Consider the following 24088-nt stretch of genomic DNA (forward strand, 5'->3'; position numbering starts at 1 on the left):
CGTGGATCTATGCTGACTCCTAAACCCTCCTAGATCCTCTAACTGATGTTTCCTCACCAATAATGGCCATTCCCAGTGAAGGGCCAAGGCGGACGTCTCGGGGGGCCCCTGGTGAGGATTGTTCCGGGCCAGCGCCATCCTTGTACGCTAAACAAGTTGATTGGACTTGCTGATGTTGTTTTTTGCGTTGCCTCTTTTTCCATTCGATTACCTTATTCGCTCTTACGCTGGCTAATCTCTAAGTTTTGATGTTTCATTCATGTCAATTGTGTCTGGGTTGATGCTCTGAGGAGTATCTCCTAGGAGATAACTGACCATTTTTTTTGTCTTCCCACGTGTACAAGAGGATATCAAGATAGTGTGTGTGATCAATGCTTCTTAGTGATTACCGCGAAGCATGATATCATCTAGTTTTGTTTTTAGTTGTATATAGATATTCTTTTGCCCCGTTCGATACCCACTGCAAGCAGCTCATCACCACAGTTTTTTGATATATTATACTTCTCCTTCTATTTATTGGCTTACTCTATACTTGCTGCACAACTGATTGTCACTGTGAACGTCGGTTCCACTATCACGCGTAATGGAGGTTCTTCGGTTGGCCTTCGTCTCTCCAGAGATCAATCCGAACAACAGAAAGGCCAAATCCATTCCATTCTTCAATCCCTTCGATAAGTATGGCAGGGTCTACTTTTTCTCATGGCTTGGGTTCATGGTAGCATTCCTGTCATGGTATGCGTTTCCGCCTTTGGTAGGTACTCCCTATCTCAGCATCCTGAAGAGAGAGTGCGTGGCCTTCTAACGATGCATTGATACTAGTTGACCGACACAATCAAACAAGATTTGAAAATGACACAAGTTGATATCGCAAATTCCAACATCGTTGCGCTTCTAGCTACGTAAGTGTTTGTCCTTGGAAACTCAACACTTCGTATTACTAGCTGCTGATAGATCTATAGGTTCCTAGTACGATTCGTTGCCGGTCCATTATGTGATCGTTTTGGTCCACGCTTGGTGTTTGTGGGATTATTGATCGGGGGTTCGATTCCCACAGCCATGGCTGGACTGGTCACTACTCCTTCCGGCTTGATTGCCCTACGCTTCTTCGTTGGCATCCTGGGTGCCACTTTCGTGCCGTGCCAGGTGTGGTGTACTGGCTTCTTCGACAAGAATATTGTAGGCACAGCGAATGCTTTGGCTGCTGGCTGGGGGAATGCTGGAGGAGGCATCACATAGTGAAATTGAAAAAAAAAAAAAAAAAAAAAAAAAAGGGGGTCGGAACAGCGTTGTACATTTCACTAACACTTACTTGCAGCTTCGTGATGCCTGCTATCTTCGATTCCCTTGTCCACTCTCAAGGTCTAAGTGCGCACAAGGCCTGGCGTGTGGCGTACATTGTCCCATTTGTCCTCATCAACGTTATTGCACTGGCCATGCTCTTCACTTGCGAAGACACCCCAACGGGCAAGTGGTCTGAACGCCAGATTTGGATGAAGGAGGAACATACGACGGGCTCCGAAAACGTGATCGACCTTGATACACAGTCCCCCGATGGTCCATCTGGTTCGCCATCTGTCATGAACGTCCCTACCGATATCGAGAAAAAGGGGGCCCAGACGCCAGTGACCATCGACCGGGAGGCTCAAACAGGCCAGGTTGACTTCTACAACCGGGAAGTTGTCGTCGCTCCTACGTTCAAGGAAGCCCTGGGAGTGATATTCAGCCTGTCGACGATGGCTGTCGCCCTTCCCTACGCCTGCTCTTTCGGCACCGAGCTTGCCCTCGACTCTATCCTGGGCTCTTACTACACTGACAACTTCCCCAATCTGGGCCAGACCCGCTCCGGCCAGTGGGCCGCCATGTTCGGTCTGCTCAATGTGGTGTTCCGTCCCGCCGGCGGTCTCGTTGCCGATTTCCTCTACAAGCGTACCAACTCCATCTGGGCGAAGAAGATCTGGCTCGTCTCCCTGAGCATCATCATGGGCGCCTTCCTTCTGGCAATCGGGCTCACAGACCCTAAATCTCAATCCACCATGTTCGGGTTGGCTGCCGGGCTCGCCTTCTTCACCGAGGCAGCCAACGGTGCCAATTTCGCCGTCGTCCCTCACGTCCACCCATTCGCTAATGGTAAGCAAACGATATCCATCTCCACCTTCCAGAAAGAAAAATACTAAAAAGGTCCAGGAATCGTTTCCGGTGCTGTCGGTGGCATGGGCAACTTTGGGGGAATCATCTTCGCCATTGTCTTCCGCTACAATGGCACCAACTATGCTCGCGGCATGTGGATCATCGGTGTGATCTCGCTGGGCGTCAATCTTTCCATGAGCTGGGTTCGCCCCATGCCTCGCAGCGAAATGCCTTAACATTTATACACAAAGTACCTATATATCAAGATTATGTGTGCATTAGCGTGGCGTAACTTCGGGTTGGATATTTCACGGATATGATACCAAATTTGTCTGATTTATATTTTACTTTCCCAATCTCTTTTGTAAAGTAGGTACTGCTTAATTAGGTATTTCATAGCATAACCCCCATACACTCTGCAAGAATTAGAGGAGACAGATTATTCATGTCAGTACATAGCCTCATCTAAAGGATTGGTTTCAGACCACTATATTTCACCCCACAGTATATAGTAACCTCGGGGGAAAACAGTCCGGCGCGGGGGAGGGGGGTACTATATATCCGCCTAATTAATTTATCTCATCTTCAAAAAGAAAAAAAAGTAATAACATCTACTTCAGAAAAATATCATTTCGAAAGAAAAGAAGAAGAAGAAGAAGAAGAAGAAGAATGAAACGCTTCGCACAGATCGTCCACCTTAAACCCTCCGCCGTGGAAGCGTATAAGGAATGTCATGCAAACGTATGGCCAGAAGTATTGCAGCAGATCAAGGATTGCAATATCACAGACTGTAGAGAATTCTCTTGACACTGCCTATATTCAAAGGGAACACTATTGACATATATATATGTGTGTGTGTGTGTATAGACTCCATCTTCTTCGATAATGAGCGCACCCTCTTCGCGACATTCAAATACGTTGGCGACGATTTCGAGGCCGATATGGCGCGAATGCAAGCAAATCCGAAAGTGAGGGAGTGGTGGGTCATGACGGATGGGATGCAGGTAAACTACTATACACCAAGCCAGATATATGCACGTCTGTAGTTGTGATATTGACAGAGTGATTCATCAGGAGAGTCCGATTCCTGGGGCAATCGGTAGTGCAGAAGGGCCGGGGTGGTGGAAGCCCCTGGAGGAGGTGTTTCATACGGAGTGAGAATGGCATTTTTTCCCCTTCACCAGACCATCGTACCCCAGCCTGGATGATAGACGAATACCAAAAACCAAAATAAATTCTAGACTCAAAAAGTATTATCCATGAAGAAAACCAAGCAGACACGACTTCACCTGTTTCAGTCATGGGTATCTTTCAGCCAAGCACCGAACCCAGCAAAAAAAAAAAAAAAAAAAACCAAAAAACGCCTGCAAAATCCCGCCAAAGCAAATCCAATCGTAGCTCATTAATATTCAAAAAGGTTTCTTCACTCCACGCTAGGCGGAGTGTCCTTAAGAATCTCCCAGCCGTACTCTTCTTCAGGCTTCTCGGGTTCCATGCCAAGCGCGTTGCGGTAGGCACGAACTTCGTTCTGGAGGCCAGAGATGACCCGGATGTACGGCTCTTCTTCTTCGCAACGGAGACGGTACGCTGTGCGAATCATCTCGGCACATTTCATGGTCTGTTCGTGCCAGTAATCCCGATCAAGGCGACTGGACAGGTGAGCGTCTCGCTCGGCCTGCAACAGATTGTTATAGTGGCGTTTCTGGGAAAGAAAATGCATGTTGTTGTTGTGGCAGTAGTTGCGGATCTGCTCGACCATGACACCAACGGCAGCCTCGTATTCACCAATCAGCTTTGTGTTCTCGGCCTGTTCGCGTTTGAGGGTTTCCACGAGTCGCTTCTCCTTCGCCACGGCACGTTCCAGTTCGCTAATCCGGGCACCTATATCGATCAGACTAAGGTACAGAAATTGGTAGGGAGGAATGCCCACCATTAATCTCGCCGTTGACTTGTTGAAGAGTGGGACTCGCGCCTTCTGAGTTTGCACGTTTCTAACATTGTTAGTAGGGAGATAGGAATTTTTCATATAGTGAGACTTAAGGACAACGGACCATGATATCCTCTGCACTAGAGACAATGCTTTTGGTAACCTCTCGGTTATTCTTCAGTACTTCGCTGAGATCCAAAACCATTTCATAGAGGTGATTGAGGTCCATCTGGTGGCCTGCATTCATCGGCATCCCGGAAACATTGACACCTGCCATTCCACCACCATTGGCCTGACTAGGAGAATGAGGCATGATAGGAGACATATTCGGCCGGGGCATGTTGACCATATTCGGGTTGTTGGCGTTGTCCATGAAGCCAGAAAACATTCCCGCGCCGGGACCGTTGCTTGGCATCCCGCCGCCGTTGTTGAGCGACATCGCTGCACGTTCAAAGGCCGAGTTCAGATCCTGCAGCTGCGGGTCGTGGGAGGGATTTAGTCTGAGCGTGTCCGGTGAGTCGAAGTCGTAGTCTCGGCACGGTTCTTGCAGCCCCAGCACCTCCTTTCGGAAACTCTCGAGGTCACGTGGGGAGACGTGGGTCGAACGACGCCGGTGACCACGGACAAAGGAAGGTTTGGGAGACGAAGGAACCTCCTGAAGGCCCTCAATGATGGCGGTTTGCTGCACCGAGTTCTCGCCCTGATCGTGGAGCTGGCCGGTGCTGCTGATGTTGCCCGGAAGTGTTGCGACACCATGACCGAAAGGGTCAAGGCTCGGACTTTCGGAAGCTGGGCTGCTCCGGCCGCTAAACTCAATATGGTCTGTACGGGACTGATCCTCATCCATTGTGAGGGTGAAAGAGCTGAAATGACAGGTACAAAAGCATTGAGGCAGAATTAAAGAGCCATGGGGGGTGGGAAACGAGGAGGTAGTCTAGGAAATGTAGTAGAGAAGGCATGGCTGCTTGTAGGCCCTCTATAAGGAAGGATGGATGGATGAAACTTTTAACAGAAGACCCGATTCAGTAATTTGTGTACGCAGCTGCTGCAGTCGACTCCCCCTTGCAAACACCAGCCAACAACGCAGTACTCCCGTACACTAGGCAATGGAGTCGAGTGATAGTTGGTGCCTTTGTTTCGCACCTTGTACAATATCTCCCGTATTAGGCTGGATCGGATTCCAAATAATATCTTCATCTTGTACTACAGTGAGTTCGCTGATGATGCTGCAAAGAAAGGTATTATCAAGTCATGTGCAGAAGGCACTTGCTCTTCAGAGCGATGCTCCAGCTCACTCCATCAGATCAAGCACAGCTGTGATCTTCTGTTCCGAGCTGAGGATACGTGAAACGCTATCAGGCTGTCCATGCTTCTTTGGCGGCTGCTGGCCGATCCGACCTGCGGCCCGGGCGACAAGCATTCTCATCTTGTCGAGCTCCCGGGCCAGCTCACCATCCCTCGTGACAAGATTTGGTTGAATGTTTTCTTGTGGGCTCCGGAACGGTTCGACTAGATGCTTCAATTGCTGTAGCTGAGACAGGCGTCGCTGTCGCTCCTGTCGCCGCTCGTCTAATTCCATCAGGCGCTCGCGGGCTTGCTGGTATCTGAGTCTACCGTTAAAACCATTAAGAGAATCTAGCGGCTATCATAACCCTGTGGTGAACAAACCTTGACCTCTCTTCTTCGGTGGCCGCCGGGTCTTCCAGCTCCAAGGGTAATTTTCGGATATTTCTGGAACCTGTTAGCCACACACCATTTCACCAACTGATGAGAAAGACCCACAAGTGGTTGGTCAAATCCATGGTCTTCTCGACACCCATGTTAGAACTCAGGCTCTGGTTCTCTTGTGTGGCTGACGCCCAGTAGAGACTGGAAATCTGTTGCGCAACATGATGTACCGCTTGCGAAGAGTAAACGACGCGATTATGTTGTTTCACAGCAGCATTCACTTTAGAATGCTCTCAGTCAGTCCCCTGAACTAGAAGAAAACCGAGCGCAGGAAGGAAACAAGAGACAACCTACGTTTCTGCAACGCATCGTCCACTGCCTTATCGCTCAGGTCCCCTTCGTTCGATTCTGAGGCATAATTTCTCCAGCCCTCGGGGGGTTCAAGGCCTTCCGATAAAATCCGCACCTGCCCTCTGATGAAAGCCGATTTCAGCTCCGAAATGGTGCGAGCGGATTCCATCTCGCCATATCGACCGTCTCGTGCTGCCAGAACAAATCGCGCGTGGCGCGACGACGTGGTGGATTTCACGCGGTCACGTGCATCGATGTTCCCCGCAACAGGGCTACGTATGGAATACCTACACAGAAGGACGAACTCGACGCTTTCTCAAAGAGCACTCAGGCCGATTCCAATCTAAATTAGCCTGGAGGGACAATATTAGTCCCGTATTATACAGGGGAATTGACGAAAATCAATATCTCGTCAATCAAAGTCATCCTCGGCTGGTAGAAATCAAGGCCATGTACCTCGGCAAACCAATTCGAAGGCACTATCGCAGATAAGAACGATGGATCGATAGACAACCATCTAAGCTCTGAGAATCTGACAAAGTGATACGTCGACCTCGAGTCTTGACATTCATAGAGGGTGTCGTTTCATCAACCGAGTGTCTACTGCCATGTCGCAGAGCCAACGGCCCGTGGGCCTTCTTTTTGACATTGGGGGTGTTTGTGTAAGACAAGGCATAGTCCGATGCTTCATTTGTCTGGTCAGAAGCGTTGACTAGGCAATAACAGGTCGTTTCCCCGTTTCAAGCTATTCTAGACTATGAGATTTCCCAGGGCATTCCACCAGGGTGGATCAACTTCAGCATTTCGCGTACGTCGCCAGAAGGGAGCTGGCACAGGCTCGAGCGAGGTGAAATTCATCTCGACAAAGAGTTCTTCTCGGCGTTCAACAAAGACCTACAAAGACCAGCACTCTGGCGGGAGTTTCAAGAGCGATTGCAGAGGAACCAGGCACGTGGATTGTCTACTACGGTGCCTCCGTTGCCAGAGATCGACGCAGAATATCTGTTCTGGGAGATGATGCGCGTTTCTCGAGCCCCGGACCCGTATATGTTTCCAGCTCTGAAGAAGCTGAAGGAATCAAACAAGTTCATCATCGGTGCCTTGTCCAACACGGTGATCTTCCCTGATGGACACCCCTACAATGAGGACCGTGATAAATTGGTGGCGCGGTTTGATTTCTTTCTCTCTTCAGCGCACACGGGCCTACGGAAACCAGACCCAAGGATATACGAAGCTGCGATAAAAGAGATGAACCAAATAGCAAAAACCAAGGGGATCGATGCTGTCGAGGCATCCGATATCGTTTTCCTCGACGATATTGGGGAAAACCTCAAGGCTGCAAAGAAGGCTGGTATGGAAACCATCAAAGTCACGCTGGGCAAGACATATGATGCGGTCAAAGAGTTGGAGAAAATCACAGGCTTGGACTTGTTGGAGACTGACAAAGCTCGACTATGAGCAGTAGTTAGTAGTCATCTGTGAGTGAACTAGACTGATAATACATTCGACGAGAGATTTCTGAGTATCCAAAGAATGGAAACTCCAAATCTTCTCTTAGAAATAGAAAAAAAACCCGAGTAGGATTGATGTTTCATTATTATTTCATTTCATGGTTCTAGTCGTCGCCCACCGCGCTGCCGTCCGTCGCCAACCTCGTTGTTGCGTCGGGATGCAGCCACGCCCTAAGCGAAATCCCCCACAAAGACCGACGCACAAAATCTTTGCGACTCTTTCTTCTTGCAACCACGTCAACACTTCGGGCCTCAATCCTCGACAACCGACAAGATGGTGAGTCTCATTGTCTTTACAGGAGGATGACGGACTGCACCTGCACCGTCTAGGATTATTTTTCTCCTCCTGTAGACGGGTCCCCGCAAGATGCTTCGGACGATATTTCTGAAGCGCAAATTGCTGACTCGCACGGTTTTTTGCAGCCTTTCACCAAGCTCGTCAAGAACAGCGCTTACTACAGGTGAGTAAAGAAATTTCCAGAAGGCCCTTTTTCACCATTTTTCTGTTTTGAAAAATAATTCTGATTTTTTTCAGCCGCTACCAGACCAAGTACAAGCGTCGTCGTGAGGGTAAGACCGACTACTATGCCCGCAAGCGCTTGATCTCCCAGGCGAAGAACAAGTACAACGCCCCCAAGTACCGCATGGTGGTCCGCTTCACCAACCGCGACATCATCACCCAGATCGTCTACTCCGAGATCTCCGGTGACAAGGTCCTGGCCAGCGCCTACTCCCACGAGCTCAAGCGCTATGGCATCACCCAGGGTCTGACCAACTGGTCTGCCGCCTACGCCACTGGTCTCCTGCTGGCCCGCCGTGTGCTCAAGAAGCTCGAGCTCGACGGCGAATTCACCGGTGTCGAGGAGGCTGACGGTGAGTTCACCCTCACCGAGGCCGTCGAGACCGAGGATGGCACCCGCCGCCCCTTCAAGGCCTTCCTTGACGTTGGTCTGACCCGCACCTCGACCGGTGCCCGTGTCTTCGGTGCCATGAAGGGTGCCTCCGACGGTGGTATCTTCGTCCCCCACTCCGAGAACCGCTTCCCCGGCTTCGACATCGAGTCCGAGGAGCTCGATGCCGAGACTCTCCGCAAGTACATCTTCGCCGGCCACGTTGCCGAGTACATGGAGACTCTTGCCGACGATGACGAGGAGCGCTACCGCGGCCAGTTCCACAAGTACACCGAGGCCGAGGTTGACGCCGCCGATCTCGAGGACATCTACGCCGAGGCCCACAAGGCCATCCGCGAGGACCCCTTCAAGAAGGATGAGGATGCTGGCGAGAAGAAGTCCAAGGCTGAGTGGAAGGCCGAGAGCCTGAAGCACAAGACCGCCAAACTCACCCGCGAGGAGAAGAAGGCCCGTGTCGAGGCCAAGATCCGCGAGCTTGCCGCTTAAATAGGATTATTCCCGAACTTCCACGGGTTGACGGGGGGGATGGTTATGACACACTTGGTGCTTGACGAGTTTTATTTCTAAAAAAAAAAGGAAACAAATACCTGAGTGTGATAGCCAACCACAAAAAGTCTTTGTTCTTTTTTTTCCATCTTCATCATGCGCAATACCAAGGAAGGAGTGGCTACTCGCCATGGCGTTGAATGATACCTCTTTTTTTTTTTTTTGTAGATTGATGGATTTTGTTACGGCTTGATGATTTATTCGGAGCGATTAGTCGGTGTTACCCATGGAAATTTCTTTGCTACTGTTCTAAGCTTCGGTAATCAGATCCTCGTCTACACTATTTTCCCCGTAGAGATTACTATTATAATCTACTGCGTACTGTGTATGTACACTCGATATTAATTGTATACGATGTTGACCTATATTCTCCGACAAGTTTTCCTCGCCGATTTCGGGGGTTCCATCTCTAAATATTACTCCGTATTGTGCGATGGCAAACCCATAGTGACCTCTAAATCCTTGGGACTGGAGAATTATCTTAAATTAAGAATCGAAACGTTCCTTTAACCCACCAATAATTACTCTATCAATAGTTCTACTGCATAGTAATTATTTAGTACTTAGGTACTGTTACTGTAGAATAATCAGGGTAGCATACTACATAAGGTACCCACAGGCTGTGCTGAGTCTCCGGGAGACATTCCGACTGTGGCTCCGGCGACGCATCTGGCGTTATTTCTCCGGTTAACATGATGACGAGCAGACTAATTAGTAGTTTATTCAAGTTCCTGTGTACTTCAAGGTATGTGTGTCTCTCTCAGTAGGAAATATAAGCAAGTTCTATCTATCATAGCATATTGCCCGTCGACCGTAGAGACCATCCGTCCAAAGTGGCAAGATAGTAGTTAGTTAAGAGGTACGGAGCAGAGGAAGACAAGATCAGGGCCAACGGGAACATGACGAGGCCAATCATCAGCCTGGCCAATAATAAGATCTGCAAGTCAATCCATCAGGTCTGTAGACTGACAGTGACTTCTGTCTTGTACGACTGGGAATTCTCTTGGCAAGACGTCGTGTGAGAGTTAAAGTTCATCATGTGTTGGTCACCCACCGCCAGAGAGTATAGGTGTAGATATAGGTATAGATATAGATATAGGTATAGATAGGTATAGGTATAGTATTGTTTAGTAGTTAACTAGTCAGTTCAATAGGATCACTATCTACTTCTCCCTCAAGACTGGAATCATTACTATTCTAACGTTACCCAAAATTCCATCTCCCCCACCGCCCCTCCCAGCCTATAAGCAACGGGTCCATCGTGGAGGGATCTTCTAGTAACTCTACCTTTCCCACCGCTGCTGGCGATAACCATCACTTCGTCATCCACCGCTTATCCCCTTTTAAAGACTGATACTTTTCTTCCATCGTCTTCTTTTTTTCGCCCCTGACTGGTCTCGAGAAATTCTCTCACTTGGTCTCGTGAGCCTTGCTTCTCCATACTCCCCTCACCCACTCACACACGCTCTCTCTCCTCACCTCACCATGTCTGCTCGCCTGCGTCGCCCGGCGTCGTGACCGCAGCGACATTCCACAACTCCTGTCGAGAATGAATCGAGCACCTGGGAAAACCTGAAAGATCGTTCAAGAATTTCATCTGTGGAGGAGACTGCTCTGCAACCCCAGACTTCCGTCATTGACACAGACGCCTCCTCCTCCTCCTAACTGCACTTCACCTCACCTCACCTCCCGACCACCCCACCGACCGACCGACCGACTGCCTTCCCTACCAACACACAGGATGCACGACTTTGTGTGACCGAATTACGCCTACCCATCGTTTACAACGCGTGCTTCCCCAAGAGCTCTGACTTCTGTCTCTTTTCTCTTTTTCAACCCAGCCCTGGTACTCGCTCTGGTGTGATATTCGCCCAAGATGGAGGCCGTTGAAACCGTGGACGTCAGTTGGCTACATCACTCGCACAAAGGTAAAAACGGGTCCCTTGCGGTTTTCACATTTGAGTACCTACCTAGGATACTGATCTACCTCTTAGATCATCTCTCCCGATGTCGGTCAGCATCATCGGCTGTGAGTGACAAGTCCGCTGCCGACTCTGATGCGACAGCCGCTCAGCAGTCGACGACGCTCGATGCTACATCTACATCCTCCCCCAACGGCATAGCTTCCACTCCAGGACCTCTGACATCCCCTACCGCGGAGAACAGCGTGGATCCCAGTCACAAGGACACCGCAACGCCCGACTCAGAAGGAAAGGCGGCTGACAAATCGGCCGGGGCTCAGAAAACCGCTCCCAAGCAGAGTTCGCCGCGGCCGATCTCTGGCCGAAGGAACTCATGGATTTCCAACCTCAGCTCGAAATTCTCCTCTGGATCAACGCCTCCGTCGCTCTCGACTTTCAAACCAAACTCTTCAAGTCCTAAGAACGCCAGTCCGATTTCGAAACTTGACACCCATAACCCGTTTGGGGCGGCCTATTCTCCGTGGGAGAAGGATGACGAACACAAGGAGGATCCCGCCCCGCTGGCTTCGACTTCTCCCAAGGGGCCGTCTTTTTTCCAGAATGCCTTCCGTAAACTCTCTTCCTCCGGATCGAGCGGGCCGGGGAAGCTCGTGCCCAACGGCGGGCTCTGCCAACGGCGGGTCATGAATGTCGATCAGCAACGAGACCGCTGTAAAATCGCCGAGCTGGATCAAGCCAAACTGCGTCGTGTCGCATTCTGTGTCGATGTCGAGATCGCAGGTGTCTCCCGGCGGGAGGCTGCCGACAGTGTCGCCCAAGCGAGCAATGGCCAGCTTCAGCCCCAGCCCCAGCCTCAGCCTCAGCCTCAACTGTCAGACACAACCACGCAGAAAAACAAAAAGGCGGACTCTAAATCCAAGGGCAAGAAAGATGCCAACGGCGGCGCTGCCAATGGCATGGCGAACCCCCAGGTCGTAACAGAGAGCGAAGCCAAACCTACTACCGAGGTCAAAGAGCCTACCAAAGAGCCCACCAGAAAACAGGAGAAGAAGAAGCGATCGGAGGAAGAACGACGAGAACGCAAGGAGCGCAAAAGGCGACTGGCCGAGGTAAACGGCACGATCCCGCTTCAACTGCGTGTCGATGACGATGAAGATGACGAACCATCATCATCCGGGCCAACACCTTCCACCACTCGCTCCAAGTCTCAAAGTCACCCTACTACAGACCCGGTTCGAATCTATCGCCGATGCTGTCAGCTGCGGGAAACGCCGGTTCTGAAAGGGGTTGTCGATCAGATCTCCGCCCCGTCATCTACCTTGGCAGAGGCGCCGGGCACGGTTGCCGTGCTGGATCTCTCCAACTTCCCCATGAACTCGCAAGACATTGCGACATTCGGCGACTGGCTGGCGATCGTTCCCGTGCGCAAGCTGATACTCGAAAACTGTGCCTTGACGGATGAATCCGTGCGAGTCATCCTCGCCGGCCTGTTGTCTACGAAAACTGTCGAACAGATGAGACTAAGACGGAAACGGTTAAAAAAGTCCAAGGGAACTACTGCTGCACCGGAAAAGGAGAGTTTTGGTGTCGTGGAGAAACTGTCTTTCAAAGACAACCCCAAGATCGGACCGGAAGGTTGGCGCCATATCAGCCTGTTCGTGCATCTGTCCAAGTCGCTGAAAGCCATCGATCTGTCTGGCATTCCGCTCCCCAGGGCCCAGGTCCTGCATAACGGTGGCCTGGGATCCATGGCGCGACCCCAGAAGCCGGCAGTAGATGTGCCCACTGTCTTTGCCAACTCACTTGCCGAGCGGTTTGGAGGCGACCACCTCGAGGAGTTGTTGCTGAGTGAATGCAACCCCACGACCGATGACGTCCAGAAGATATGTGATGCTGCGATTGCGGTCGGACTCCGGCGGCTTGGATTCGCAAACAACAATCTCGACAGGCAGGGTCTGGAGCATGTGGTGCGGTACCTAGCGGCTGGCAAGTGCGAGGGCCTCGATCTCGGTGGTAATCAGCTGAGCGACCACCTGGACCTTCTCATCGCCGCCATCGACGCAAGCCAGCCCCTCTACGCTCTGAGCCTGGCAGATTGCTCGTTAACCCCCTCGGTCATGGCCCCTTTACTCCAGAGCTTTACCCAGCTGCCCGACTTTCGATTTGTCGACTTTTCTCACAATCCGGATCTATTCTCTAGCCAGCCAGATGCCCTGGCGACGTTCCGACGATTTCTCCCCAAGATGCTCTCGCTGAAACGCATCCACCTTGCCGATGTCAACCTGTCGCCCGATCATGCGATCGCCCTGGCCGAGATCCTTCCTGAATGCCCGAGCCTGTGCCATCTGAATGTCTTGGAGAACCCCGCGATCGTCAAGACCGCATCAACTGCGGATCCCAAAACCCAGGAGGAGGCGTGCGCGGTCTATGCCTCGTTGATGGCGGCCGTTCGGGTCTCCCGGTCAATCATCGCCGTGGACATTGAAGTTCCCAGTGCCGAGAGCAACGAAGTGGTCAAGGCGCTCGCATCGCAAATCGTTGCGTACTCCCTTCGCAACCTGGAGCAGAATGCGATGGGCGAAGAAGTGGTGAGTCTTGTCGGTCCGGCAGCACCCGCCGCGCGGCCTCACGTGCCTGTTCCCGAAATTCTGCAGCATATCGTCGGGCATAACGACTATGAAGACGCCGGGGACGATGACGACGAGCCGGCACCAGACGAAGACTACGTCCTTGGCGGCACCGGTGTGGTCAAGGCTCTGGGTGTCTGCCTCGGTGCCCTGGACCATCACCGCAGCGAAAGTTACGGGGACCACTCGGCTCCGCCCAGCGGAACCTCGACGCCCCGTCACCGCAAGGCGAAACCGATCACTTCCAAGAAACCGCTAGACATGTCAAAGAATCTCCTCGCTTCGGCTCGCACCATTCGGACTCGTATCCAATCGGCTCTTGTTCGCGAGGATAGAGCTGGCAATGATCTGAACTATAGTTAGTATCCCCCTGTCTTTTGACATCCGTTCCCCCCCCCCCCCACCTTGTCTGCTGTTTGCTAATTCTTTCATGAACAGGACGTCTTCAGTTCCTTGATTTTACCTTGAGCAGGATGATCCAGCGATTCGAAGATGAATACCCCGAGACTCGCATCATTGCGCCCCCCACCCCTTTGATTCCCAACGACGTGAGCTCACAGAATTCCGATGAATGCCCCACCGCCATGAGCGGAGGGGATCTTGGATTGAACGGCAACCCGGCCGATGGCGACACGGCAATTGATGACGAGGATACGGACCACTATCTGATTAGACTGTCGCGATCCAGCTCCATGACCTCGCTACATTCGCGGGCAATGACCTCTGAGGAAGGCCACGTCCACCGCCTGGGCCAGAACCTGCGGCGGGATTTCCTCAAGTCATCCATGGATCCGCAGGATGAGGATGATGACGGCTTCTCGTCGCCATCTTTCGCCAAACCGTCCTACGACGCCCTCCAGGAGAAGCTAGAACGGCTCCAGGACGAGCAGGCACGCACTCTCTCCGAGGGGGCGGGCGTGGGAAAGGCCATGGAGAAAGTCGGGTCCACCGTCGAGGATCTGTGGATGACCCAGAAACAGGACGCCGAAGCCTTTGCCAAGTTCAAAGAAAGCCAGATCGCCGCGCAGATCAACAGTGGTATGCGAAAGCCGAATCTCGGCAACGACGACGTTGGCCCTAAGGATGAAACACATTTAAATGAACCGAAATGAAAACCAACAAGTCACAATACCTCACCAATACCTCGTAAATCTCCCAACCATCATCGCCAGCTGTCCCTCTACAGTATTCCTGGCTGTATATACTCATTTGACAGCATTTTGATGCCCATTCACACATGAGCCTTTGGCCGGAGAGCCCAGCTTTGGTCTGTATATATATCCATATCATCCACGGCTCTTCAACTCTTCTACCCCGCTACTTCTTGTCTCATACTAAGGAGGAAGTTGTGCTCTTCTCTCTCTTTTATACCAGCGCCGGTGTTGATGTGTCTTTTTTCTCCCGTGTATTAATGGTTTTTTTGCATTATGGTCAATATTAATATTGCATGTGTATTTCTGAAGACTGACTGTATTTATTTTTCCATCATCTTGGAATTTGACCAACTCTTCAATCTCACTCACCTAGCTCTTGGTACGGAGTACGGAGTAGTTATAGTATGTATTGTAGGCCTCATAGATCAGGCACCGATTATGTCATCCCTCGGCTGGGGTCTCCAAATTCCGGGGTAGTCACATGCCAGGGTTGACGACGACAGCTTCACATGAACATAGCTTCATCTTGATATTCCCCCCAGGGAGCCCGGAATGTCTGTCTCGGGAGCTGGCTAGGGCCTATTCTCGTATTCACTTTCAAATCCAGCCATAAGGAAAAAAAAAAAACAATAAAGAGAAAGAGATATGGCCGCCCAGTCGAAACTGTACCTCCTCCCCCCCGAGCGGCCGATCCGCCGGATCCTCTCCAGCCTAGCAAGGACGTACCTTCAACACCGCACACATATTTCTCGCGGCGTGTATCTCGCCCTGTTTGCCACGCTAGTCAAGCGCATCCACGATGCTGTCGTCGAACAAAAGGCTGCGTCACAACGGGCGGCGGACCTACGCGACCGGCCCGGAACGAGCAGTCTAGGCGGGGATGACAACGGGAAAAATAATAACAACAACAACACGAAGAAGAAAAAGGTCGAGATTAACCGTGAGTTTGTCAAGAACCTGCTCCGTCTGCTTCGGATTGTCATCCCGGGCTGGCGGAGCAAGGAACTGCGCCTGCTGGTCAGCCACAGTGTGTTCTTGGTGCTGCGGACGCTGCTCAGTCTGTACGTCGCAGAACTGGATGGCAAGCTGGTCAGCAGTTTGGTGCGTGGGAAGGGGAGGGATTTCCTCCTGGGGATTGTTTGGTGGATGATTGTTGCTATCCCTGCGACGTTTACGAATTCCATGGTTAGTCAAAAAAAAAAAAGTATTGGTGTATGTGTGTTCCAAGGCTGATAAATGTCATGAAAGCTCTCTTATCACCAATGTAGGCTTTCGTTGAGCTACCGGAAACGACTGACGGATTATATCCACGACAAGTATCTGTCCAACATGACGTTCTATGCCATCTCGGCGCTGGACGACCGGATCAAGAACCCCGACCAGCTCATCACGGTGGACACGTCGCGGTTCGCCGACAGCCTGGCAGAGCTGTATTCCAACCTGGCCAAACCGGTGCTCGACATGGCCATCTACAATTACTCGCTGTCACGCAGCGTGGGGGGCGAGGGCCTGTTCATCATGGGTCTGCTCGTCCAGCTGTCCGCCAACGTGATGCGCATGCTGACCCCGCCGTTCGGCAAGTATGTCGCGGACGAGGCCCGGCTGGAGGGTGAGTTCCGCTTCCTTCACTCGCGTCTCATCGACTACAGCGAGGAGGTCGCCCTGTACCACGGCCACAACGCCGAGAAGGATACCCTCGACAAGGGCTACTTCACTCTCATCAAACACGTCAACCGTATCCTGCGCCGCAGGCTCTACCACGGCTTCATGGAGGACTTTGTCATCAAGTACTTCTGGGGCGCTTTGGGACTCATCCTCTGTAGCGTGCCTGTGTTTTTCCGTATCCCGGGTCAAGTTACCCAGACCATGGGTGATCGGACGGAAAGTATGTTACCTTTTTTTTTGTTTCTTGGAGAAAAAGACATTTTTCTAACTGGCTAGGCTTCGTAACCAATCGCCGGATGCTGCTCTCCTCGTCCGACGCGTTCGGCCGACTAATGTTCTCGTACAAGGAGATCTCCGAGCTAGCCGGGCACACGGCGCGCGTGTCGTCACTGTTGGAGGTGATGGACGACCTGGCCGCGGGGCGGTTCGAGAAGAAGCTCGTGTCCAGCGCGTCGACAGAGGAGAACGCGGCCGTGCTCTCCGGGCGAGGCACCGTGACGACAAGCAGCGACTCGATCGAGTTTCGCGAGGTGCCCATCGTCTCGCCCAACGGCGACGTGCTCGTCCGCCGGCTCTCCTTCCGCGTCCAGCGCGGCGACCACCTGCTCATCGTGGGCCCCAACGGGTGCGGCAAATCTTCACTCTTCCGCATCCTAGGCGGCCTGTGGCCCGTCTACGGCGGCCACGTCGCCAAACCCCCGCCCTCGGACATCTTCTACATCCCCCAGCGCCCGTACCTGTCGCGCGGCACCCTCCGCCAACAAGTCATCTACCCGGATACCCTGCGCGACATGCACACCCGCAACATCACAGACGCAGACCTGTACGAGATCCTTGCCACCGTCGAGATCGCGGGGGTCGTCGATCGCCCTGCAGGCTGGGACGCAGAGGAGGAATGGCGCGATGTTCTTTCCGGAGGCCAGCAGCAGCGTATCGCCATGGCCCGCCTCTTCTACCACCGCCCCAAATTCGCCATCCTAGACGAATGCACCTCCTCCGTCACCCTGGAGATCGAACGCGTCATGTACGAAACCGCAAAACGTCTAGGCATCACCCTCATGACCGTCTCCCACCGCCGCAGTCTATGGAAGTATCATAGGAAAATCCTCCAATTCGACGGCCAGGGCGGCTACATCTTCACCGCGCTCGATTGGGAGAGAAGACTGAAATTGGAAGAGTATTAATCCCCCCTCTTTTCTGCTTTTCTCCTATTTATAATAAACCCCCCGGCTAATTCTTTCTAGTGAAAAGGAGGATCTCGATCTGCAGCTCCGTGCTGTGCCGGAGTTGCAGCGGCGGATTGCTGAGTTGACGGCTACATAGACCGACCACTTAGGTTCAGTGAATGACAATATATATCAGATAAATAGTAGATAATGGATTGACTATACTATTGCTACTAATAACTCGGTGGATGTACTGTGTAGCAGCTTACTACTACTACTACGACTCCGTCAAAGGCTCCACGTTCCAGATACTATCCGCATACTCGTTAATCACTCGGTCTGCCGAGAAGAAGCCCATGCGCGCGACGCTCGTGATCGACCGGGTGAGCCACTCGTCCTGGTTCTGGAACGCCTCGTCGACAATGTCTTGTGTCTTGATGTACGAGTTGAAATCGTCCGATACCAAGTAGTAGTCGCCGTGGTCAACGATGGCGGCCACCAACGCGGCAAAGTTGCCTGCATCACCGAAAGTGCCTTGCTTTATCGCGTCAAACACCTTGGCCAGGTCCCCGTCAATCTGGAAGTCGCCGTAGAAGTGCCTGTGGCGCAGCTCCTCGACGTCCTCGGCCAGCGTCCCGAACAAGAAGATGTTCTGCTCGCCGATTTCCCTGGTGATTTCGATCTTTATACAATCAGTACCATATCATGAAAGAAGAGGAGAAAAAAAAAGGATAAAATACATTAGCGCCATCACAAGTTCCGATGATCAACCCTCCATTCAAGACAAACTTCATGTTGCTGGTTCCGCTGGCTTCAGTGCCCGCCGTGGAAATGTGCTCGCTGATATCGGAGGCCGGACAGATGATTTCAGCCTTGCTGACATTGTAGTCCTCGATGAAGATGACCTTGAGCAAGTCACCCACGTCAGGGTCCTTGTTGACCACTGCCGCAACGTTGTTGATCAGATGGATGATCATCTTGGCCATCCAGTATCCGGGGGCTGCCTTGCCGCCGAAAATGGAGACGCGGGGCACCAACTTCTTGCGCTCCTCAGGCGACAAGCTCTTGATCCGGAGGTATCGATGGATGACGCCAAAGATGTTGAGCTGCTGCCGTTTGTACTCGTGAATACGTTTCACCTGGACGTCGAAGAGGGCCTTGGGGTTGACGGTGTAGCCCGTCGTGTCCTTGATATGCTTCGCGAGCCGCAGCTTGTTTTCTGTCTTGATCTCTACCCATTCCTTCTTGAACTTTGGGTCGTCGATAAAGGCCTCCAGCTTGTCCAGGAGAGTCAGATCCGTGAGGAAATGGTATCCGCCGAGTTTCGAGGCGATTAGGGCCGACAGGCGTGGGTTCGCCTGGTGCAGCCACCGGCGCGGGGTGATGCCGTTGGTGACGTTGGTGAACTTGTCGGGCCCGTAGATCTCGACAAAGTCTTTGAAGATAGTGGTCTTGATGAGATCCGAGTGCAATTCGGCCACGCCGTTGACTTTATGAGAGCCGATGACCGCCAGGTGAGCCATCCGGACCATCTTGGGATGCGACTCCTCAATGATGGAGACACGGGACAGCATCTCCCGGTCGCGAGGAAAGCGTTTCTCCACGGACTGTAGGAAGTAGAGGTTGATGTCGTAGATGATTTGGAGGTGACGCGGCAGCAAGTTCTGGACCAAGGGGACTGACCATTTTTCCAGCGCCTCCGGCAGGACCGTATGGTTGGTATACCCAAACGTGTGGGTAACGATGTTCCAGGCCTCGTCCCACTCAAGACCTTCTTTGTCGATCAAGATGCGCTGCAGCTCCACGATCGCCAGCGTGGGGTGGGTGTCGTTCAGTTGGATGGCAACCTGATCCGGGAACTCACTCCAGGCTCGCCTCGTCTTCTTGAAACGGCGGACAATGTCGTAGAGCGAGGCTGCGCACCAAAAGTACTGCTGCTTCAGCCGGAGTTCTTTGCCTCGCTCAAGATTGTCGTTGGGATACAGCACGGCGGAGATGGTTTCGGCCCGCTGCTGGTCGGCAACGGCACTCTCGTAGTCCCCGGCATTGAACTTTTGAAAATCAAACTCTCCACTGGTTGCCTTGCTGGACCAAAGACGGAGGTTGTTGGTTGTCTGCGTCCCGTACCCTGGGATCGGGACATCGTATGCCACAGCCTGGACGGTCTCGCCGTCCTCCCAGGAGTTGACGGTCTTGCCGTCCTCATCCTGATACCTGCGGACCGTTCCGTAGAACTGGATATCGACGGTGATCTCGTGTCGAGGGAATTCCCAGGGATTGAAGTCCAACCAGTAATCCGGGATTTCCACTTGGTAGCCATCGACAATCTCCTGCTTGAAGATTCCGTACCGGTATCGTAATCCGTAGCCCCAGGCTGGGTAGTTCAAGGTGGCCAAACTGTCCAGCAGACAGGCCGCCAGACGGCCCAGCCCTCCGTTTCCGAGCGCAGCGTCATGCTCCTGACTGATCACGTCTTCGACGCGGAAGCCCAGGTCTTTCAGGCCGTCTGCAGTTCACAGTGTCTTAGTCTCGTGTATTATTTCCAGTCAAATCAACCGAAGGATATATGTTTAGATGGGTAGAGCACCTTTAGCAGCATCCTTCATTCCCACATTCAGCATGGCATTGTCCAGGGCTCTACCCATAAGGAACTCGAGCGAGAGATCTAGAAGGAGAAAAATTGAATGAGATAAAATACCTCAAAGTCAACGGAAGGGGATAGGGGAAGATACAATAGACTCTCTTCTGATCGGCAAAGGTCTGCCGCTGCTGGGTCTTGTTCCAGTCGATGATCAGACGGTCTCGAAAGGCAAGAGCTGTTCCCGAGTAGGCCGCCAGGTCGTCGCAGTTGTACAGCGATCGAGCGAGAGTGGTTTCAATATGACGGACGAGCTCTTTCTGTGTCCGTTAGTCGCTTTTTTCCATCTTGTTTTCTTTCCCCCAACGCTCGATTCGAATAGTTACCTCAAACTCATCTTTGGTCGTGAAACCAGCAGCAGACTGTACAATGAAATGAGCATTCGCGGCGTTCAAGTACTACTATTCTATAGCAAATGCCAACATACGTATTTCCGCCATCTAGTTGATCATGATTAGCACACTGCTTGCTCTCTCAAGCTCTCGATCCGATCACGTACGCCTCTCTCAGATTCTCCGGCAGACTGGCCTCGACGCTCTTGATCTCTGCCGGTCCAAACCCGGTGAAGGTGCGCTTGTGCTTTGGGCGGCTAAAGCCTGGTCCCACGGGGCCCTGGAGCTCAGAGATGGGGGTTCCGACAGAGGGTCTGCGTTCGTGCCGGTCGGTCATGGTGTGGGTAAATCTGCAATCAAGTGGGAGAAATCCGCGTAGATCCGTAATTAAGTGCCTTGGAGTAGTAGCCGTTTATAAAAGAAAGGAAGGAGGGGTCACGGATAAGCTGGAAGGGGAATTCTTTCGTGTCGAGCCCGTGGCCTGACCCGAGCTGACTGTCAACACGAAGGTAGAGGACATCATTAGCGGGGCACGTAATAATGCATCGAGGTACCTTACCTACCTTTACCAGGTAGGACCTCTACTCAGTAGTGAACGTCTAGACCACGGATGAGATGGTCACTTTCCCCACCCAGGTGTCGACGTTAGACCATCCGAGTTCCCGCGTCTCGTTGGCTGCACGCACGAGATGGAGGGATGTCAATCAAGGAAAATCGTCTGCGTGCTGCAGCTGCGGTCTTGCTGGACGGAGCTGGCAATTGGTGCCTCGCGTTTCGAGATATCGGAGCCAAGATGGACAGACCTATCAATCAATCACGCCGGGAAATAGATGATATCCACCTTGGTGGTTGGTAGGTACGGAGTAACTAGTAGTAGATACTACTACCGGTAGATACTTGCCTGCGCCGTGTCTCACCTGGCACGGTCAATGACGCAAGTAGTGGGGTCCATTGATGGATGTCCATCTGCCTACTCCGTACCCTGTTCTGGCCGTTTTTTCTCCAGAGTAATTAGCTTGAAAAGGTTCAGAGTACTTCGTAGTCATGATTATTAATAGTGCGTATGATATTTACAAATTTCAAAAAATAAAAAATAAAAAATAAAAAAAGAGACCGCGCGTATCAACAAGGAAGGGATTCAAAACATGCCATGAGATCAACAAAGAGCTCGTGTACGAATGCGACATATCACATGCATGAGTTCAGCTTCCCAGACCAGCGTGGAGGGATATCAGAATAAATATAGGAGGAGAAAAAGAAGAGGAAGAAGAAGAAGTGCAACAGACAAGATGACAAGATAAAATGGCGTCGCAAAGTACAGAGTCATGGAAGGCAACAACAGGGAGAAGGACTCAAATCAATCGCGGGAATGGAAGATGCAGAATGAAATGCAACAAGAAAAAAAAGCAGAGAAGGTATGAGACAGAACCGACGACTATTCAGACATAATTGTGGATATCAAAGATAAAGAGAAAAGGAAATCCTCCTGCACAGTCAAATGCAAAGGCTAGAAACTTTTTAGAACACACCGTAGCACTTAGCCTGCATCCAAGAGACAGCATAGATCAGATTCGACAGTCATCCAATGCAACCAGAGAAAAAAACAATCCAACCCAGAAGAATCAAGGATCAACACCATCCATGTGACCTCACCCAGCACTTGGGTATATAGATTCACAGAGTAAGGAGCAAAAGGAATAGTGAGGAAAAAAAAAAAAAAAAAAAAAAAAAAAAAATAGCACCAGGACGCCAATGCAAATTGTCGCAAAGCAGATAAAAAAGGAAAATGCCTGGGAATGAAGTTGTGGAAAAAAAAAGGTAAGATGTGCTCTGTGTAATCAGAGCACTGTAAGAATCATTTCAAGGTCATAGAATCCCCGAGTCTTTTAGGGCGTTCTGCAGGATTGTCTCCTTCACGGCGGCGAAGACCAAACGGATATTTGTGGTATCGGTGGCTTGCGTGAGGCTTGATAGGAGCTCAGAGTCAGTTTTCATGCGGATATCTTCAGAATGATCATTCTATGTCACTTACTGTGGGTAGAGGTTCAAATGTGCACGATTGACTTGGTTGAACCTCCAGAGAAGGTACTTGGCTGCGCGGTTGACATCGTTGCCGCCGGAGTAATCTGGGAAGTAATTGCTCAGGGGGGACCGGGGAAGTTTCTGTCGGAAGAGATCCACTTTGTTCAGAAAGAGGATGATACTGGTGCGCATAAACCACCGTGAATTGACTACTGAGTCAAAAAGCACGAGACTCTCCATCATCCGATTCTGTTGTGAAATTTAGCACAAGGCCCAGCAGATGATGACACGGTACAGAGCTTACCTGATTGCTTTCTTCTAATAATACTTGATCATACTCGCTCAGGGCGACGCAGAAGATGATAGAGGTAACGTTTTCGAAGCAATGGATCCATTTCTTGCGTTCGCTTCGCTGGCCACCGACATCGAACATGCTGTTGAGACCAGTCAGTCATCTACCCGCCAACTCTCCCCTCTCACATCCCAAGGAAAAAAGGGCTAGGCACGTACTGAATGCTCAGTTGACCCATTGTAAACCGCGTCTCGTAGATACCAGTGGTCTTGGTTCTGGCCCGCAGCACATCGGAAACGTTGGGGATATAGTCCGGGGATGCTATTCGCTTTGCTTCCTCAAAAAAGCTAGGGGGGGGGGGGGGGGGGGAAGGTTTAGCAATGACGATTTTCCTCTGGGTCAAGGGAGTGCATCCTACTATGGCGCCGAGTCCATGAGGTAGAACTCATTCTGATGCTCCAACACGGTGGAAGTACACGGATCATTCCATAGATATGTGACGGCGTCTCCGATCTTCGCATCAAGCGGGGTGTTTGGGTCCGGGTCGACGCTGTATTCTGTGAGGAATTGGATATAGTCCTGGACCTTTTGGCTCGAGGGTTCCAGGGAGAACTGGCGGTAGGCGCCGATGAGAGCTTTAGTGCAGTCAAGAAGGTTTTTGTAAACGGTGAGACGATATAAGGCCAACTCTTCGACAGAATACCCATTCTGATGGATGATCTTCATCTGCTTAACGATGGTCGACTTGCCGCTCTCGCCGGAGCCTATGATCACATGTTTAGCTTGCGCCGCGCCGCATCTGGCCACTTTATCGGAGGAGAGAGGGGGGAAAGGCGCAGAGAAAGGAGATGATGGTATAAGAAGAAAAGAAAAAGAAAAGAAAAACCGCAACGCACCGAGCAAAAGGATCTTGCATTCTCTCCGTAACCTCCTGGAGTCTTCCTCTAACCGCCGGTCGATCATCTGGCTTTTCTTCCGTTGTTCCGCATCCCCAGAGGCCTCTTTACTTGTGCAGAGACCCATCGTGTGACAAACTGCTCCGAGCAGATATTGAACAGGCCCGAAGGCTGGACCATGTGCTGTTCAAGCGCTCCAGTCAAGCAAGTATCCTGGGGGAGGTGGGTTTGGCGGCGAGCGAAAACCCGAGTCGACAGCAAGCAAGCGCAGGGTGAGGAAAGCGACTAGATAATCCAGGAGAAATCCGGCGACAGCGAGGTGAAGGAGGAAAA

General features: G+C 51.6%; 9 protein-coding genes across 9 annotated transcripts; 6 read left to right on the forward strand and 3 right to left on the reverse strand.

The window, feature by feature from the left end:
• Positions 1 to 583: 583 nt before the first annotated feature.
• Positions 584 to 2363, forward strand: ASPZODRAFT_58567 (hypothetical protein; the record flags this gene model as incomplete). Its single annotated transcript, XM_022728777.1, has 5 exons — positions 584 to 751; positions 820 to 899; positions 960 to 1235; positions 1316 to 2127; positions 2185 to 2363. 5 exons carry the CDS (start codon positions 584 to 586, stop codon positions 2361 to 2363), a joined length of 1515 nt encoding a protein of 504 aa, XP_022584409.1.
• A 433-nt stretch (positions 2364 to 2796) lies between these two features.
• Positions 2797 to 3285, forward strand: ASPZODRAFT_59239 (hypothetical protein; the record flags this gene model as incomplete). Its single annotated transcript, XM_022728829.1, has 3 exons — positions 2797 to 2917; positions 2995 to 3131; positions 3202 to 3285. 3 exons carry the CDS (start codon positions 2797 to 2799, stop codon positions 3283 to 3285), a joined length of 342 nt encoding a protein of 113 aa, XP_022584410.1.
• Positions 3286 to 3550: 265 nt separating this feature from the next.
• Positions 3551 to 6242, reverse strand: ASPZODRAFT_139247 (hypothetical protein; the record flags this gene model as incomplete). The annotated part of the gene is made up of 9 exons (XM_022724534.1): positions 3551 to 4008; positions 4058 to 4118; positions 4179 to 4917; position 5153; positions 5198 to 5280; positions 5350 to 5664; positions 5723 to 5785; positions 5837 to 6002; positions 6077 to 6242. The coding sequence occupies 9 exons, from the start codon at positions 6240 to 6242 to the stop codon at positions 3551 to 3553; spliced, it is 2052 nt and encodes a 683-aa protein (XP_022584411.1).
• Positions 6243 to 6318: 76 nt separating this feature from the next.
• Positions 6319 to 7651, forward strand: ASPZODRAFT_128463 (hypothetical protein). The gene is made up of 2 exons (XM_022722032.1): positions 6319 to 6735; positions 6800 to 7651. Exons 1-2 carry the CDS (start codon positions 6682 to 6684, stop codon positions 7529 to 7531), a joined length of 786 nt encoding a protein of 261 aa, XP_022584412.1. The 5' UTR covers positions 6319 to 6681; the 3' UTR covers positions 7532 to 7651.
• Positions 7652 to 7830: 179 nt separating this feature from the next.
• On the forward strand, positions 7831 to 9277 carry ASPZODRAFT_128465 (hypothetical protein). The gene is made up of 3 exons (XM_022722034.1): positions 7831 to 7861; positions 8008 to 8045; positions 8120 to 9277. Exons 1-3 carry the CDS (start codon positions 7859 to 7861, stop codon positions 8979 to 8981), a joined length of 903 nt encoding a protein of 300 aa, XP_022584413.1. The 5' UTR covers positions 7831 to 7858; the 3' UTR covers positions 8982 to 9277.
• A 1640-nt stretch (positions 9278 to 10917) lies between these two features.
• On the forward strand, positions 10918 to 14702 carry ASPZODRAFT_139250 (hypothetical protein; the record flags this gene model as incomplete). Its single annotated transcript, XM_022724535.1, has 2 exons — positions 10918 to 13948; positions 14029 to 14702. The coding sequence occupies 2 exons, from the start codon at positions 10918 to 10920 to the stop codon at positions 14700 to 14702; spliced, it is 3705 nt and encodes a 1234-aa protein (XP_022584414.1).
• A 687-nt stretch (positions 14703 to 15389) lies between these two features.
• Positions 15390 to 17732, forward strand: ASPZODRAFT_59190 (hypothetical protein; the record flags this gene model as incomplete). The annotated part of the gene is made up of 4 exons (XM_022728826.1): positions 15390 to 15929; positions 15993 to 16629; positions 16686 to 17586; positions 17654 to 17732. The coding sequence occupies 4 exons, from the start codon at positions 15390 to 15392 to the stop codon at positions 17730 to 17732; spliced, it is 2157 nt and encodes a 718-aa protein (XP_022584415.1).
• A 120-nt stretch (positions 17733 to 17852) lies between these two features.
• On the reverse strand, positions 17853 to 20882 carry ASPZODRAFT_139252 (hypothetical protein; the record flags this gene model as incomplete). Its single annotated transcript, XM_022724536.1, has 7 exons — positions 17853 to 18257; positions 18316 to 20081; positions 20163 to 20240; positions 20308 to 20473; positions 20540 to 20575; positions 20641 to 20653; positions 20713 to 20882. The coding sequence occupies 7 exons, from the start codon at positions 20880 to 20882 to the stop codon at positions 17853 to 17855; spliced, it is 2634 nt and encodes an 877-aa protein (XP_022584416.1).
• Positions 20883 to 22411: 1529 nt separating this feature from the next.
• ASPZODRAFT_139253 (hypothetical protein) lies at positions 22412 to 23882 on the reverse strand (the record flags this gene model as incomplete). Its single annotated transcript, XM_022724537.1, has 6 exons — positions 22412 to 22511; positions 22578 to 22816; positions 22872 to 23001; positions 23078 to 23206; positions 23278 to 23623; positions 23756 to 23882. The coding sequence occupies 6 exons, from the start codon at positions 23880 to 23882 to the stop codon at positions 22412 to 22414; spliced, it is 1071 nt and encodes a 356-aa protein (XP_022584417.1).
• Positions 23883 to 24088: the final 206 nt, after the last annotated feature.

This window comes from Penicilliopsis zonata (assembly GCF_001890105.1).
Source record: "Penicilliopsis zonata CBS 506.65 unplaced genomic scaffold ASPZOscaffold_2, whole genome shotgun sequence".
In the NCBI taxonomy this organism is placed as follows: Eukaryota; Fungi; Ascomycota; class Eurotiomycetes; order Eurotiales; family Aspergillaceae; genus Penicilliopsis; species Penicilliopsis zonata.